The sequence below is a fragment of the Saccopteryx bilineata genome, chromosome X (assembly GCF_036850765.1).
Source record: "Saccopteryx bilineata isolate mSacBil1 chromosome X, mSacBil1_pri_phased_curated, whole genome shotgun sequence".
Taxonomy (NCBI): Eukaryota; Metazoa; Chordata; class Mammalia; order Chiroptera; family Emballonuridae; genus Saccopteryx; species Saccopteryx bilineata.
The window spans coordinates 34,863,026-34,881,519 of record NC_089502.1 but is presented as its reverse complement, the minus strand read 5'-3'; the positions used below and the strand labels follow the sequence as shown (position 1 = coordinate 34,881,519).

Sequence of the window (18,494 nt, the reverse complement as noted above, 5' to 3'; positions counted from 1 at the left end):
AATAAACTCCAAATAAATCTCAATTAACCACCAGGTTGATTTAAGAAGACAGAAAATGAAAAAAATGTAAAAATTTAAATTCATGAATTACAATATCAAGATGAATGTTAAAATTCTAAAACTGAACTATTAGAAATTCTGTTGTAAATTAAGGACAGAGAAATTACATGTCTAAATTAGTAATTATATGATGATGCTCAGTTCTTATCATTGGAGAAAACCCAAGCATTAAACCAATAACACAGACACTGAAAGATGGATTAAATTTTACTGATTGAACCAACTACATATGAAAAGTAAATATTTTAAGTATTTGGTAATATCACACTCTTTTCTCACCTCTTCGTTTTCATTGCCACTTGAACTCTTCCTTGATGATTTATACTGAAAAATATTTAAGACATATACTTTATTTTTTTCTTGAACATATAAATTCTGTACCAGTAAGTTATATGCGAATTTTACTCATATTTTGGTATTTTTATGAAATTACCTGATACTAACTGATAATCACATAACCAGTTTAAATAGTCCTACTACTTATGAATAGCTAACACATACAGTACTTTCATTGTACAAGCCATTGTTTTAAGTGCTTTCCATATATCAAGTAACAATTCCTCCCTAAACTAATCCATTTGCCATTTTTTCAGTTTTGCAATCTGAAGGTTGCCTTAAATCCCCCTTTTTCTTAATCCGGTATGTCATCAAGTCACTTGTTTTTGCTACCTCAGACTTACTTCTGAAGTCTCACAACAATCACTCCATCCTAGGCCCCCATTATTTCATACTTGGTCTGTAATCGCAGCATTAAAAAAAGTCATCTATTGATAAGAGACCTACTGATTTCAGGTAAAACAAAACAAAACAAAAACCCACTACTTTAAATGTATCTACTGACTATACAATAATAGTAATAGTGGTAATAGCTAACACTATGCTAGCACTTACTTATACACCAGGCACTGATTGCAGTGTGTTACATGCTTTAATCCATTTAATCTTCATAACAACTCTGAGGTAAATACTATTACCTTCATTTTATACTGAAACACAAAGGTAAAATGGTCAATATAAAGAAAAAATGCTGCCCTGGCCGGTTGGCTCAGTGGTAGAGCGTCGGCCTGGCGTGCAGGAGTCCCGGGTTCGATTCCCGGCCAGGGCACACAGGAGAAGTGCCCATCTGCTTCTCCACCCCTCCCCCTCTCCTTCCTCTCTGTCTCTCTCTTCCTCTCCCGCAGCCAAGGTTCCATTGAAGCAAAGTTAGCCCGGGCGCTGAGGATGGCTCTATGGCCTCTGCCTCAGGCGCTAGAATGGCTCTGGTCGCAACAGAGCAAAGCCCCAGATGGGCAGAGCATCGCCCCCTGGTGGGCATGCCAGGTGGATCCCGGTCGGGAGCATGCGGGAGTCTGTCTGCCTCCCCGTTTCCAACTTCAGAAAAAAAAGAAAAAAAGAAAAAATGCTAGTGTTTCTTAGCATCAAGGAAATACAGTATGACAACAACTGGAGTTCTTACTAATGATTCCTTCCCAAAAATCTTGCAAATCAGTGGCAGATTAACCTCCGAACACTACTTGCAACTCATGCCTCTCCTGTTGAAAAAGCTACTAACTTCTGGATTACGTCCAAATTACTTGGTCTGGCATTCAAGATTCTATTTAATGACCCCAATTTACTTATGCATCTTTTTCTTAAATAAAGCTTAGATAAACTACTTAGTAGCTCAACCACAGCTGAGCGCTGAGCAGTATTAGGGATTACAAATTGAAAACTTAAATTCCTCTACTGTCTCTCCTGTGATTTAAGACAATTATCACTAATCTATCAGGGAACTCTTTCCAGCTGATCCCAGAGATAGCTTCAATATGCTTTCAATCCAATGCTTCAAACTACCAGTGAATGGAGTTTGCATGTGAGAATGAAGCTATTTGTTATCCTTAGGAATAATACCCGCTTATGTGACTTATTCTTGGTTCAATTCTACTTCAGAAAAAAAAGGTGACTTTTGGACAGCAGGCAACAGGACTTAAATATGGCGTCAGTCATAGCAGCAAAGCCGAAGAAACTCATGGATGTCAAAACAAGGGAACTGCCAAACTGGAAACATGCTGAGTTTTACCCCTAAAGACATTGTTGAAGCATTTTTAAAAGGTTACTATCAATTGGCATTATAAAAAGTATGTCAATGTGAAGAAAAGGAGCATCACTGGAGTTTTTTATTGTACTGAGAGATTACATGTTTTTCCATTACTGCTTTTCTTACCAGGAACTCAACAGTGAGCATCTGCACAAGTATCACTGAGGAGGGCCCAGTGTGAAAGGCACAGTCTGAATTCCTGACCATGACCTTCTTTGTCATGCACCCCTGAGCTTTGTTAAATGTTTTCGTAATCTAGTTGAGAATGAACACCCAATAGTAGATGACTGGTACAAAAGAAACTCAAAACAAAACAAAATGATATTTGAGTGAATAATAAGCTGAATTTATTAAGTGCATACTCTGTAGCAAGTGCTGTTCTAAGCATACTGGTATCTCTAAATCCTGCATTTGCCAGAAATGAAAGGGCTAATGCAGATTCCCAGAAAGAGAATAATAGGAATAAAAAGTTCAAACTCTGCAGAAAACAGGGTAACTGGCTAGTGAGGGCAATGAGTTATGGCAGGAAATAAAACTTAGAGAAGTAGGCAAGTACGGTCCATTAGGTTTTTAATATGTCCAAACTTCATGTTATTAATAATGTGGAGCCAAAAAAGAAATTTAAGTCAGGGATCTCTCCAAAAGCTGTAAAACTAGAGAAAGGGGGACCACTAATTAATTATTACAGCCAACTATATATTAATCACTTTTTAAAAAAAAAAGTTATTGCAATTGCCCAGACAAGAAAAATGAGGTTTCAACAAAAGCCAGAGGTAGCTAAGATAGAGAAGAGGTAATGAATTGGAAAAAGGATGTTTAATTAACATCCTGGTGAACAAATTAAGTGAGGAAAATGAGAGAGAATAAGATGAGAAAGACTGAGGTGTAAACCTTAGACAATATAGCAGATACTACTACCATTAACAGAACTAAAGAAGAGAAGGGAGGAACAAGTTCCACGGTGGGAGAGAGGAAAGGGGGGAGCTTAATGAATGTGAAATACATGTAGGGCATCCAATTAGAAACATAGGTCTTTAGACCAGAATAGTTTACAGGATATAAATTCAGACCTAGATGAGTATAAGAGACATCAGGAGTCATAAAAGTTTCAGAGAGTGTTTTTAGGGTAATCAAAAGAGGATGAGACCCACGTCGGCCTGGCGTGCAAGGGGTCCTGGGTTTGATTCCCGGCCACGGCACACAGGAGAGGCGCCCATCTGCTTCTCCACCCCTCCCCCTCTCCTTCCTCTCTGTCTCTCTCTTCCCCTCCCGCAGCCGAGGCTCCATTGGAGCAAAGATGGCCTGGGCGCTGGGGATGGCTCTTTGGCCTCTGCCCCAGGCGCTAGAGTGGCTCTGGTCACAACAGAGCGATGCCCCGGAGGGGCAGAGCATCGCCCCCTGGTGGGCAGAGCGTCGCCCTCTGGTGGGAGTGCTGGGTGGATCCCGGTCGGGTGCATGCGGGAGTCTGTCTGTCTTTCCCCATTTCCAGCTTTGGAAAAATACAAAAAAAAAAATACAAAAAAAAAAAAAAGAGGATGAGACCCTACAGAGTAAGCAGAAGACAAGTCAGAAGAAAGGTTAGATAAGAACATCAAAAGGAAAAGATACAAATCAGGGAAGAAAAATATAAAGTAGAAATCAAGATTTTGCTGTTGGAAGGCTTAGGTGAAGCTCCTGTGAGGGGCTGTTTCAAAGCAGAAATGGAGGTGAAAGCCAGACTGCAGGGGTTAAGAATGATGAGAATGTAGAGACCTAGAAATGACAAGTTTGGTCCTAAAAGAAAACAAAGAGATAAAGCAACAGTTGAAAGGAGAATCTGGAAGACTGGTGGAGACCTGAGCTCATTTATAAGATGGAAGGTAAAGAGATAAAGAGAACATTAGAAGAGTGAGCGGATAATTGATAAAGGAAAGAAACAGAATGATGAAGTCAAAATCTTAAATAATGACACTTGTATTATTGTTACTTTACTATTATTCTAATTAAAAATATCCATTATACATGAAAACATAGAAAGATACTACTTAGTTTGTATTACTACACATATTTAAGGGTCCTAAAACCCAAAAGTTACTATATATAATACATGGATTTGAAAATAGTCCATAAGTCTAACATTTTACTAATTCAACTTGGCTGTCCTCAGTTAATACTAATCTTAGTAACTGAAGTTTTATTATATCAAAATTTAACACAATAAAGGCTTGTTTAGAAACAGATGTCAATTCATCTCTGAAGCTAACATTAATTTCATAAAAAAGACTAAACTGTAAGCAAACTATCGCTCAGAACAAGTCAGGTTATTTAACAAACCCAATTGGCTTCCTTATTCCAGTATAAAATAAACTATAATCATAAATAAATAAATAAACAAACACATATAAAAATATTTATCTTAGGGGTTAGCCTTTAAATTAAAACATTGTACTACATTTATGAAATCAGATATGTATTTTATGAGTCACTATAAGGTTTTATCACAATAGTCATGATATATACTACAAGGCAAACATATATGGCATTTCAATAAATCAATATTTAAAAGTACCTAAGTATGGTTATTCTAATGTTCTTTAACATTTTGGTTTAGAAATCATCAAATGCATTCAGAAATTCATGTTATCATTCTTATAAGAAATTAAATCTACTAATTTACATTAAAATAACTTATCAAGAAGGTCAGATTTTCATATTTTATATATATCTTATTAAAATAATATGAATATATTTATGTAAAATATTTTTAATAAAGTAATGTATTTCCTAGAATAGCTCTACCTTGAGAAATGCAGTGATTTTATTATGGCAACAGGATTTTAAATTTTACTTATAGAGTAGTCCATAACAGTGGCCAGAGAATCTGAACGAGTTAATGTAACTCTCCTACAGTCATTTATTTACTCATATAATCTGACCCAATTTATCTTCTTGCTCACATAATCTGGCAAATATGTTGATTATTTTTCACTTACTTTTAGGGACTTCCCTGCAAAACATACTACTCAAAATTAGTCTTGGCAACTAATAAGAAATAATAGAGACAAACACACATAGAAATCTCAGTAAATATACTGAATAAACATCACCATAAATAATTTACCATATAACAAAGAAATCCCATGGCTCAGTGATTTATATGCATTAGGATAAAGTTGCACAAAGGCTCTGCATGTTTCTTGACACAGCAAAGCAAAAGACGCCATCCCTGAGCAAACTCAGTGATAATTTGATATGTCTCGACAGTATTATATTTTAATATTTAATTAACTATAAATCCAGATTTAGTTCAGTAATTTATCTTATGAATAATCTTTTTGATTCTCAGGAGATAGGTAATTAAGAGAAATTTTAATTTTGAAAGAAAGACACTTCATAGAAATAGATGATGTTTTAATCATGAAAATATTGGAAACTCTGAGTAATAATTTGTATTTAATTTAGAAAGCAGTATCTCAACTTTATACTTTTTTAACATTTTAAGAAAAAGTTGTTGACATTCATTTTTAAAAATGTCCTAACACTGACATCTTCTGACTACTGAGGAGAACTACATATATCCTTAAAACGTTTCCTAGTGATTGAAGCTGACCTTTGCACTTATTTATTAAATAGAAATCAACATTTGTTGAGAAATTAACATTATGTCATGGAAACCCCAAAGATTATTTCATTTGATCTCTTAGCAACTTATAAAATAACAATATTATAAAACATGTTTAAATCATAAATAAAATATTTATCAACAAATGCTGCTATTAAATTATTTTTAAAGGGTCATTAGGGCCTCTATTAAGACTTTATTGGGAGGTTTACCTGAATTACTGTAAAATATTTAAAAACAATAAAACTATTGATTTGAAACTGTTCATTTGATATCAGGCTATCTACAATAACTAAACATGTGTTCAAATCATGATTCCGATGCTTATTAGCTAAGGGACCTGAAGCATATTACTTTGCCTCTCTGTGCCTCAATTTCCCCATCTGTAAAATAAAAATAATAATAATAATTGTATTTACTGCATAGAGTTGTTAAAAATATTACATGAGTTGATATTTTTAAATCACTTAAACAGTGCCTAGTGCTTAGTAGGTGCTACACAAGTGTTTTGCTAGACTTCGTATGCTTTTACTATACCAGTGGATTAAATAAATATTAGTCTTTTATTAGTTAAAAGTACTAAAATTTCCCCCACACCAGTCATTCATTGTTTCATCTATTAACAAATTCTATTGAGTGCCTTTGTTCAAGGCCCAATAAACTAAAAAAAAGGGGGACTTTAACAGAAATACCAGAATGTAAATATAACTACCAGTTTGTAAAAGGTTAGGACAAATAGGCTTTCACTATTACCGATCAGGGTTCTGTTTAGAAGGTCTTTTCCTTTTTTCCAAGTATGTGTTTTGCTTCTTCATTATCTCTTGTACTGATCAGGTAACATGAGGCTCATCAGATTCAGTAAGTATTTGTTGAAGGATGAAACTTATCACAGACTTCTTAAGACATATGACATTTCTGGTTTGGTCATATAATACTACCTCCAAATATATATTATTATCTCATATAAAAGAACAGATCAATGTACATAAAGACCAACTGCTAGCAAACAGAAAAACATGAAATAGATTCCTATTTATTAGTGATGTAAACTTCAAATAATCTATACTTTAGCTTAGAACTATGTATTCTGATAAAATTATTAGTATTATTAGTAAATAAAAATGAAGCTTTGGGAAACAGAAAAAGTGCACAAAGACAATAGAATTTGCTATTCATGGGGGAGGAGCTTTGCACTGTTCATATGAGTCAGAATTCCAATAATAGATTGGCTAATACTAAAGACTATTCAAATTGCAATGATTGGCATCTGCAAATTAACTGACCTAAACCATAAATAGACACTATTACAATACTTACAAAGTTCTACACAGTAAAATTTCATTGAAACGATGCTAACTAAACTATAGGATAATTCAGATGGTCTGAGCTTTTAATTTAGTTAAAAGACTGCATTAAGAAATTTACTATTGGGCCTGACCAGGCGGTGGCACAGTGGATAGTGTCAGACTGGGATGCGGAGGACCCAGGTTCGAGACATCGAGGTCGCCAGCCTGAGCGAGAGCTCATCTGGTTTGAGCAAAGCCCACCAGCTTGGACCCAAGGTCTCTGGCTTGAGAAAGGGGTTACTCGGTCAGCTGTAGCACCACAGTCAAGGCACATATGAGAAAGCAATCAATGAACAACTAAGGTGTCGTAACAAAAAACTGATGACTGATGCTTCTCATCTCTCTCCGTTCCTGTCTGTCTGTCCCTATCTATCCCTCTCTCTGTCTCTGTAAAAAAAAAAATCTACTATTGTAATAAGAAAAAAATTGACAAGAAAATCATCATTTTCAGAACCACATAAATAGCATTTATTTACACAGAAACAATTAGATACCGATTGCAAGTACATGTTAAATATTAAAACAAATCTTGTAAAGACCTTCTTGGATCAATTCTTTTAAGACATTACTACATACTGCCACAACTAGCAGAATAGCAAACATTACATCTTTCTTGTAAAGAATTTGATAAACCAAAACTCAGATTTATCTACTCATTCTTAAATTATTCCATATTACTGAATATTATAGATATAATTAGATCATGTCATCTATACCACATACAAGTAGGAAATTAAGATAAAATAACACATTTATTATATGTAACTGTATTTATATTCTACCTTATTAATATGTAACAAAACTGATAAAATCAAGCTAATTACAAGGTAAATTTGACAATTTTAATAAAGTACCTTAAAATATTCTTTTCTTATCTGTTTGCTCCGCCTCCTTTCTTCACTCTGCCAGATTATAGGTTGAGATGCTGGCCACTGTTGTTCATCTGTTTGATCCTTCTGATTTTCTAAAGGCTATAATGAGACAATTTGTTTTAACTAAATAAATGAGAAGAAAATACTAGATATCATAATAATTTAATTTCCTCTTACCTGCCATGTGAAAGGTGACAATGGTGAATTAACTTCATCTGCTGAGACACTAAAAAGTTAAAGATGCCTTAATATGTTAAAATATTTGGAATTACCCTTAAATATACCTTATGAACATATTATGTAATTTTCTTTTTTTTACTAAGAACCTAAAGAATTTATTCATGCCTATGCTTTGAACTAATAACATAAAGTTGACAAAAACATATTTAATCCCCAATCAATTATAATCCTTTAAAAAAAACCAAAATGGGTTTATTTAATATCACCCTATGCATAGGACTACTCTAAGGACTTTTGAGGAGCTAAAAGAAATATAATATCTAGCTAAGTCATAAAAAAGAACAGATAGCATATTTATTATATTAAAATCATTACCCAAAACTAAAACTAAAACAAAAACAAAGAGAAAAAACCCACACCTTAGTAATTCTTTTTTGTCTGTTGAATTACTGGTTATAAGCTTGTAACTCTTCATTCTGACACACAGGGGCTATGGTAAAAATTCTTTTAAGCTAGTTTTTTGTGGAGTAAGGTAAACTGCATACTATAGTTACACAGCAGATTTGAACTAAGAGTTCCTTTAAAACAACAGACAAATAAAATGTCCACTTGAGATGGTATTATTCAACAGTTATGGAACTTCAGTACAGTACAGTAAGAAAAGCACATTGAAAAATTAGAAATACACAAATTTCCAAAATATATAGAATACATAATTGCCCAAAGGGGAAAAACACAGAATATCTATTATTATTATTATTTTAAAGAATATTCTGACAGAGCATTTGCCACCTCTGTGTCTTTATTTTTAAATTTTATTTATTTATTTTTTAGAGAAAGTAGAAGGAAGAGAAAGAGAGAGAGAGAGAGAGGCAGAAACATCAATTTGTTTCTGTATGTGCCCTGACTGGTAATTGAATCAGTAAACTCTGCATATCAGACAGTGCTCTAACCAACCAAGCTACTTGGCTAAGGAAAAGTCTATTATTATTTTATGGGTTTTTTAGGTGCAAGGAGGGGAGATAGTGAAGTAGACTCTCGCATGCACCCCAACCAGGATCCACCCAGCAACCCAGTCTGGGGATTATGTTTGAATACTGAGCTATTTTTAGTGCCTGAGGCTGACACACTCCCACAGAGCTATTATCAGTGCCCAGAGCATTGCTGGAACGAATCGAGCCACTGGCTGCAAGAGGGGAACAGGGAGAGGGAAGAAGCAGATGGTAGCTTCTCCTGTGAGCCCTGACCAGGAATAGATCCCTGGATGTCCATACACAGGACTGAAGCTCTATCCACTGAGCCACCAGCCAGGGCCACAGCCTATTATTATTAACAGAAGTAAGGTTAACAGTTATAGAGAATATATATAAGCGAATAGTTTTCCTTTAATCAATTATAAAAAGTTATAAAATATATTAGAAAAAAATCTCATTTATAAAAGAAAAGTAAAAGATATCTTGGACATGCTTAAGAACCATATGAGAAAACTACAATTGTCTTATAAGGACCTTCAATAACTGGAAAGTTCTTGTATAGAAAGACTAAATATTATGGGTATATTTTCTCCTTTAAGCTGATAGCTGAAATGAACTAAAATAATAGGAAAAAAAGAAATATATTTCAGCTTGTTTTAGAAATTTGATAAAAGAGTTTCAAAGTCAATTTGGAAGAATTGATGATTAAGAAAAGTTACATAATAAAAAGAAGTTGTGCACTAGGAAATTATACATATTCTATTAAATGACAGAAATAATTAGTATGAGCTCCAGAATCTATAAATTTCTTTTGGTGAAAGAAGCATGCAGGAGTACAAGTAGAAGAACTTTAGTTAAAAATAAAGTTTTAAATCATTATCGAAATGATGGATTATACAACAAATAGTATTGAGACAACTGGTTAACCAATTGCAAAATACACACAAAAGGAAAAAAGAAAAAGGGAGAGAAGAATAGGGAGTGAGAAAATGGAGAGAAGGGAGGGAGAAAGGAAAATAACTAGATTTTTTGTCATATCAAAAACCAAAATTCATGAACCAAAAGAGTTAAACATAAATAAAGATGAAATCACATAATTATTTGAAAAATATGTAAAAAATATGGACAGTAATTTTTTAAATGTTGTGGTGGAGAGGGCACATTGAAAGAAACAATGAAAACTATTGACAAACTACATAAAATATAAAAATCAGACTTTGTATCTGGCCAAGATCGAATTAACAGTGACCAGATTTATACCCTGACTGAAAGCAACAAAAGAACAGACAAAATACATAAAATTACACTTTCCAAGACATTAAATATCAAGCAAAATAAGACATCTACCCCTTAGACATTGGTAACAAGCTAGGCAAGCCCCGCAATTGAGTCAGATTGGTTTAGGAAGAGAATTACCAGGCCACAGGTCAGGTGGGGCCCACGAAGCTATCCGAATTTAAGAAATAAAGCTAAGAGCCAGGGGGGGAAATGGTAGATGGAGTTAATAGGACAAAATAACAAAGAAAAAAATTGCACACAGGAAAAAATTAAGAGCTCTACAGAAGCATCCTTCAAATTTACAGCTGTGTACTGAATGATCACTGGTAGTACATGTGAGGAAACTACCCTAGAGGGATCACACATAACAAGTCATAACACCAAGTCCCCAAAATATCAAATTGTTGTCCAATAATTTAACATCCCAGAACAAAGTTAAAGAATATAAAAATACTATACTATCTGGGACCCAAGTAGGTAAAGATCACAATGTCTGATATTCAATCAAAAATTTAACCAGGCACCCAGGCTGGATAGCGCAGTTGGTTAGAGCAGTGGTCCCCAACCTTTTTTGGGCCACAGACCGGTTTAATGTCAGAAAATATTTTCGGCCCTGGCCGGTTGGCTCAGCGGTAGAGCGTCGGCCTAGCGTGCGGAGGACCCGGGTTCGATTCCCGGCCAGGGCACACAGGAGAAGCGCCCATTTGCTTCTCCACCCCTCCGCCGCGCTTTCCTCTCTGTCTCTCTCTTCCCCTCCCGCAGCCAAGGCTCCATTGGAGCAAAGATGGCCCGGGCGCTGGGGATGGCTCTGTGGCCTCTGCCTCAGGCGCTAGAGTGGCTCTGGTCGCAACATGGCGACGCCCAGGATGGGCAGAGCATCGGCCCCTGGTGGGCAGAGCGTCGCCCCTGGTGGGCGTGCCGGGTGGATCCCGGTCGGGCGCATGCGGGAGTCTGTCTGACTGTCTCTCCCTGTTTCCAGCTTCAGAAAAATGAAAAAAAAAAAAAATTAAAAAAAAAAAGAAAATATTTTCACAGACTGGCCTTTAGGGTAGGACAGATAAATGCACAAAATTATGTGATCGGCGTAAAACCTGTGGTATTTTGAAATATAATTGTTGAACTTATGAGACAAGCATCAAGAGTGAGTCTTAAGACGGATGTAACAGAGGGAATCTGGTCATTTTTAAAAAAAATAAAACATCATTCAGACTTAAATATAAATAAAACAGAAATAATGTAAGTTATTTATTCTTTCTCTGTGGACCTGTACCAAATGGCCTACAGACTGGTATTGGTCCACGGCCCAGGGGTTGGGGACCACTGGGTTAGAGGATCTGTCCTGAAGTACAGAGAGGTTGATGGTTTGATCCCTGGCCAGGGCACACAAAGGAATGTATCAATGTTCTTCTCTCTTTCAAATCAATAAACAAAATTAAAAAAAAATTCAAGCATGTAATGTTCAGGAAGCTAAAGGAAAAGACTGAACATGTTAAGTACAGGCATGATATAAAATAGATAAAATCAAAGTTTAAGAGAGAAAAATGTATACCTGAAATTAAAAATAAACTGGATGGAATTAAATACAGATTAGACATTTCATAAGACTGCCAAGTGAACATAAAGACTTACAAAAGAGCTAGCAAAAATCAAACACAGAAAGAAAAATACTGAAGTAGAAAGAATAGATCATCACTGATCTGTGGGAAAATTCCCATGGACTAGTCTACATATAGTTAAGGTTCCAGAAGATTAGGCAGGTGAGAGAAAGGATATTTGAAGAAATAAGGGCCTTAATTTCCAAATTTTATGAAAACAATAAAATTCAAGAAGCTCAATGACCTTTAAGCAAAAAAACCAAAAAACATGAAAACTATATTAAAATATGTAATAATCTAATTACTTAAAAACAAATGACAGAGAAAATGTATAAAGCAGACAGAGAAAAAAAGACACATTAGGGTTTAGGAAACTAGAATTGACAACAGAGTTCACACTGCAAACAACAATCCAGAGAACAATTAAGAAACCTCTTTAAGATACCAAAAGAACACAAAAATGTCAACCTAAATTTTGTACTAGCGGAAATATTTTTCAAAAATGAAGCCAAAATAAAGACATTTTTACACGTACAGAAGCTGAAAGTATTCAACATGAGTAGACCAACAACAGTAAAAGTAATATTAAAGTATCTTTTTCAGGTAGAAGGTAAATAATGTATATGGAAATATAGAACTGCACAGGGAATAAAAGGCACTGGAGATAGTAACTAAGGGAGTAAAGATTAAAGAAATTATTCTGATTATTTAAATATATTTATACCTTGGCCTGCTGGCTCAGTGAATAGAGCACGGTCCTCACATTGTGCTTGCGCTTGCGGGCTCGATCACCATTCAGGGCACACAGGAGAAGCAACCAATAAGTGCGCAATTCAATGGAACAACTAAGTAGAACGAGTTGATGCTTCCCTCTCACACTCTCTTTCCCCCTTTTCCTTTACCTCTCTCCCCCAAATCAATGAGAATTAAAAAAAAAACAAATATCTTTAAAAACAATTGACTATTTAAAGCAAAACTAGTAACAATTTGTTACGCATTTCTAACACATACAGAAGTAAAATGTTATGTCAATATCACAAAAACCAGATAGAAGAAATAAAAATATACTGGATGTTCTTATATACAAAATAGCAAAATGACACTTGAAAACAGATTGCGCTAAGTCAAATATTACACTTTAAACCCTAAAACAACCACTAACACGAGTTAGAGATAATAAGCCCAGAAGGAAATAAATAGGAAATTTAAAATACAGTGTGATCGTAAAGTCATGGTGCACTTTTGACTGGTCACAGGAAAGCAACAAAAGACGATAGAAATGTGAAATCTGTACCAAATAAAAGAAAAACCCTCCCAGTTTCTGTAAGATGATGTGGCAGCATGTGTGCATGTGCATGTGATGACGTAACACTGTGTATACAGTGGAGCAGCCCAGGGACATGCCAGTCAAGATGTGGACGGTACAGAGGAAAGTTCAGTGTGTTCTGTGGCTCACTAAATTCGAATCCATGACCAAAGTGCAACGTGAATATCAGTGCGTTTATAACGAAGCTCTACCACATAGGAATAACATTACTCAGTGGGATAAGCAATTGAAGGAAACCGGCATTTTGGTGGAGAAACCCCGTTCTGGTAGACCATCAGTCAGTGACGAGTCTGTAGAGGCTATACGGGATAGCTACCTAAGGAGCCCTAAAAAATCTGTGCGTGAGCCCACATCGAACTGCACTGAATAGTATGAAACTGGGAGAGTTTTCCTTTTACTTGGTGCAGATTTCACATTTCTATCGTCTTTTGTTGCTTTCCTGTGACCGGTCAAAAGTGCACCATGACTTTACGGACACACTGTATAATTCAAAAGATGCAATAAAGAGAGAAAAGACAGCTACAAAGGATAAGACAAAAAGGAAACACATGAGACAGTAGATAATAGATTTAAACCCACTGATGCCAATATTACATTAAACATAAACAATCTTAACACTGTAACTAGAAGTCAGATTGTCAGATTCAATAAAAAAGGAAAACGATATAATACCCAACTTCAGAAACCAACTTTCTCCTTAAAGACACAAATAGGTTAAAAATAAAAGGATGGAGAAAGATATAACATATTAACACTAATCAAAAGAAAGCTAGAGTGACTATATTAATATCAAAACAGTAGACTTCAGAGCAAAGTTGATTACTAGGAATACAAAGGAAGTCATTTCATAATGTCAAAGGTGCATATTCGCCAAGGTGACATTTCAATTCTAAACATTTATGTATCTAAAAACAGCGTCAGGATAGATGAAAAAAAAAAGATAGAATTTTAAGGAGAAGGACAAATCAACCAGTAGTTTTGGAGATTTCAGTAGTCTTAATATCTGATAAAGCTGACACTAAAGTCTGCATAGGGGGTGCTGGGGTGATGATGCAAATATTAAAAAAAAGAAGTATATATTCAGAGTATCAGATGGCAGTAGAAGTATACATTTAGAATGTCAGATGTTTTAAGTTTCAAGGAGAAAAAAGTATGGGAAAGGGATGAAGGATTGGGAGGCATGCTTTGAGAAGAACTAACGAAGAGAATGAGGCAAGAGAGGAAGACAGTCAGAAGCCAAATACTCAATAGGTGTAGAAGTCCTTAAAGAACTCCAGTTTTTATTCTAAATGAGATGGGAAGTCAGGGCCCTGGCCGGTTGGCTCAGCGGTAGAGCATCGGCCTGGCGTGTGGGGGACCTGGGTTTGATTCCTGGCCAGGGCACATAGGAGAAGCGCCCATTTGCTTCTCCACCCCCCTCCTTCCTCTCTGTCTCTCTCTTCCCCTCCCGCATCCAAGGCTCCATTGGAGCAAAGATGGCCCGGGTGCTGGGGATGGCTCCTTGGCCTCTGCCCCAGGCGCTAGAGTGGCTCTGGTTGCGGCAGAGCAATGCCCCGGAGGGGCAGAGCATTGCCCCCTGGTGGGCAGAGCATCACCCCTGGTGGGTGTGCCGGTTGGATCCCAGTCGGGCGCATGCGGGAGTCTGTCTGACTGTCTCTCCCCGTTTCCAGCTTCAGAAAAATACAAAAAAAAAAAAAAAAGGAAGTCATTAGAGAATTGTAAACAACATAATTTGACTTACATTTAAAAAATATCAAACTGAGAGGGAAGAAAGATGGCAACAGAGTAGACAGACATTCCAACTGACACTTCCCAAGAACAAATTGCAATACAACATAATTTAAGAACAATCATCCTGAAAAACCAACTTTGGACTAAAATAAGAAGACTCTTCAACCAAGGATCACCGAAGAAGCCACGCCGAGACTGGTAGGATGGGAGGAGATGCGGAAAGGGCTGTCCCGCTCCCAGGAGCTAGTGGCGGCCTGGAGAGACTCTCACAGCAGGATGGGTTGCCCTGAGAAGTGTGGGTGATCAGCCCCAGGCCCAGAGCCCAAGCCTACAGCCCCAAGCCTAGAAGAGGCACCCAGAGCCTGAGCTTACAGCCCCACAGCCTAGAAGAGGCACTGTTGGGCAGATAAAATATATTATGCTCACTTTGTTAAAGATGGCGCTGCCCACGTGGAGGCCATCGCCCAGGTGATATTGGGGGCGGGCTGTGGGCAGGCAGAATCCTTGTAGCCTGGGGCTTAGTTTTGGGATTAAGCCTTTTCCACCCTTTTTGATGTGGGGTGGTACAATCCCATCATGTCTCTGATAAGTGACTTTGTATTAGAGACTTTCCTATTTTGTATTTTGTATTAAAGGTTTTGATTTCTACACTATAAAATGGGGGCAGAATTGGAGCTTGCTCTCTTTTAGTTCCTGAGATCAGCATTAGACAGGAGAGAGCAGAGAGAAGAGCAGAGAAAGGCCATGTGGAGGAGGCCAGGAGAAGCAGCCAAGATGGCGGAGAGCTGAGTGAGAAGCCAGTTAGTGTAGAGTTTGTGCAGGGAGAAGGAAAGAGATGGGGAACAGAGATGAATAAAGTCTGGTGAGCTAGAAACCTTTGATTCTAGGAAACTTGGATAAGTCAGTAGCTTTGTGAGCACTGAATGTGAGTGAGTTTTGGAGCCCAGTGTGTGTTTTTACTTGCCCGCCAGGTGCACGCTAGGATTAAAGATAATGGCCCATCAGTTTTTGGCTCCGTTGTTTCTTTACCGACTCTCTGAATCCAATGCGAACCTGCATGGGCCAGGCAGCTGTGATAGTGGCCGTGGCTACTGGCTTTACAGGCACCCAGACAGCATTTAGCTGTGAAAAGAGCCGGGTTTCTGTCTGTGAGAAAGAGATAGCTTTCTGAGACTCAGATTCTGTCTTAAAGGGCCGCGCAGAAACCTTCATTCACAGCCACTTACCCAAGGCTCCGGGGGAGGGAGAGCTGAGAGGACTGGAGTTATGTGAGGGGAGTGTAAAGTTGGAAGCCTAGGGAGAGACACTGTGGGGGATGGCCACCTTGACTCCTGTGCTGAGTCATTCTCCAATACTGCAGTCACCATGTTTCTTGGGTGAAGCAGTCCCCTCTGAGTGTCATCAGTCTGGGGTAAAGCAGCTGCTCCGCCCTCAGAAGTCTCTCCTACCTCAGGGATGGCAACTGGTCATTCTGAGAGGCCAGGAAGTAGGGGGTGTGTCAGTGACTCAGTTTTCTGGTATTAAAACAGGAGCTCTACCCCACCCACACTCTCCTGTGTCTATGACTGGTGCTTCCACTTCACAAGAGACTCAGTTGAAACTGTGGGCGGGCAGACCACACCTCTGGGTCTCAGAGGCCACACCCACCACACTCCTGGTGGCTCACCCTACTGGTCTGTGAAAAATGTCTGGACAGACTAAAACCTGGGATCAAGGGCGGAGCCACACCCACCACACTTCTTAATTGCTGAATTGCCACAGGCTCTAGACTCCAGCAGAGGTTTTTTCAGTGGCTGAGCCTGTCAAGCAGCCAGCAGACAGGCTGAAGGTGAGATTCAGGGAAACTTGTCTATTTGAGCGGAATTTCCCTTAGGACCTGAGTGGGTAAAAGGCAGCCTAGCAGTGCCGCTTGGTATTTCCATGTACACCTGGGCCCAGTAGAGGCATCCACAAACTCTGAATTGCTTGTAGCTCCAAAAAGGTTGCTGAGGGCCAGTCACGGGCGGTGTCTCCCACTGGTCTGCACTGGGTTCCTCCTAGGGAGGCCCAGGGTGGTCATATCTAGGGGCCAGCTGCGCAAAGCATTGGGTTCAGGACTAACAACCCTTGCTAGAGTGGTATCCTAATGAAAATCTCCTCAGAGCCAGCCTAGCTGAGGCGAGTTCTACTCTCTGTGATCAGCACCAGCACAGTGGCTCATGTGCATTGGATAGGGTGGAGCTTCACAGTCAGTTGGCCTGGGTGCTGGATATCCTAGCCTGCTGGGCTAGAATCCACAGGGAAAAGGGAGAGAGGCTTGGAGCACGGACATTTAAAGTGTGGGTCCCTGTGAGTCTATTGTTGAATCTCACTGAGGAGCACAGGCAGCCCCAGGAGTGGACTCTCAAAGTCTTCTTCCCTGAGACCTGGATCTCAACAGCTGAAAGACCTTCTGCAGAGGTAACTGTTGGCCCCACTCAGTCTGAACCTACTGCTCACCATGTTGGAGAAAAAATAAAATTTAAGTATTCAGCAGTTGCTGAGGGGTCAAGCTCTAGAGTAAGGGCCAGCCACATTCCCTGTACTGAGCTCCTGATCAAGAGACTCCTGAAGTAGGGGGTTCCGCAAACATTTTATTTACAACCTCAACTTCCCTAACCCACCAAGCATGCAACCTGTAGAGGTGCTGGAAGAGTGAGGCCAATCAAGACCCACACTACAGTCTTATTACAGAAGACTCTGTGGAAGGACCAGGCAGCTGCAAGAGGAGAGAAGAAGCTGAAAAGTGGAGACAAATCTTACAGAGCTTGGGGCTTCTATGGAGCTGTGGTCATCTCTAAGCAGGAGGAAGTTAATCCTTAAACAAAAGTTGGCTTCTCCCACAGTACTCAGACACAGAAAACGCAGAAACAAACAGCAAAAAGTGCAGTCACTGCAGACTGGTAGCCCACAGTGGGCTACAAACAACAGCTGATGCCAAACCAAGAAGAACTAGAGCCAACAATACTAGTAGTGACAGACAGTACCAACCCTAGACTCAACTACCTACACAAGCAGCACACCCAAAGGTGGAGTCTAGCAGGCACCAGACACTGTCGAGAATAAATATGCCCAATAGGACAGACATTGCACAGTGTGTAATATACATAATCAAGGTTGACCCTTAGAGCCAGCCTGAAAGGATAAACATACCCACGAAAATACCAACTGCATCTACTCACATACAACAAGAGGGAAAATAGTATCCTCAAGAAGCATTACTAGAACAAGGAAAATAAGTGGCCTGGAGGACAGTACTACCAAGCCCATCTTCCTCAAAGAAACTACACTAAAATTGCAAAGTCAGGTATCACTACCTAATACACAGACAAAATGGGCAGAGAAATGTGACCCAAATGAATCCACAAGAGAAATCCTCCAAAAAAGAACTGAATGAGATGAATGTAACTAAAATACCAGATGCAGAGTTTAAAA

General features: G+C 38.3%; 1 protein-coding gene across 2 annotated transcripts in view; it reads right to left on the bottom strand.

Annotated features, from left to right (window-relative positions):
* The window catches only part of LRCH2 (leucine rich repeats and calponin homology domain containing 2), a 119,038-nt gene that overhangs the window by 15,347 nt on the left and 85,197 nt on the right, over positions 1-18,494 (bottom strand). For both annotated transcript variants that reach the window (XM_066249970.1, XM_066249971.1), the window contains exons 12-14: positions 8,134-8,182; positions 7,939-8,055; positions 340-384 (exon numbers count right to left, since the gene is read on the bottom strand). In XM_066249970.1, the coding sequence (XP_066106067.1) occupies positions 340-384; positions 7,939-8,055; positions 8,134-8,182 (211 nt within the window). The remainder of the gene's footprint in view (positions 1-339; positions 385-7,938; positions 8,056-8,133; positions 8,183-18,494) is intronic.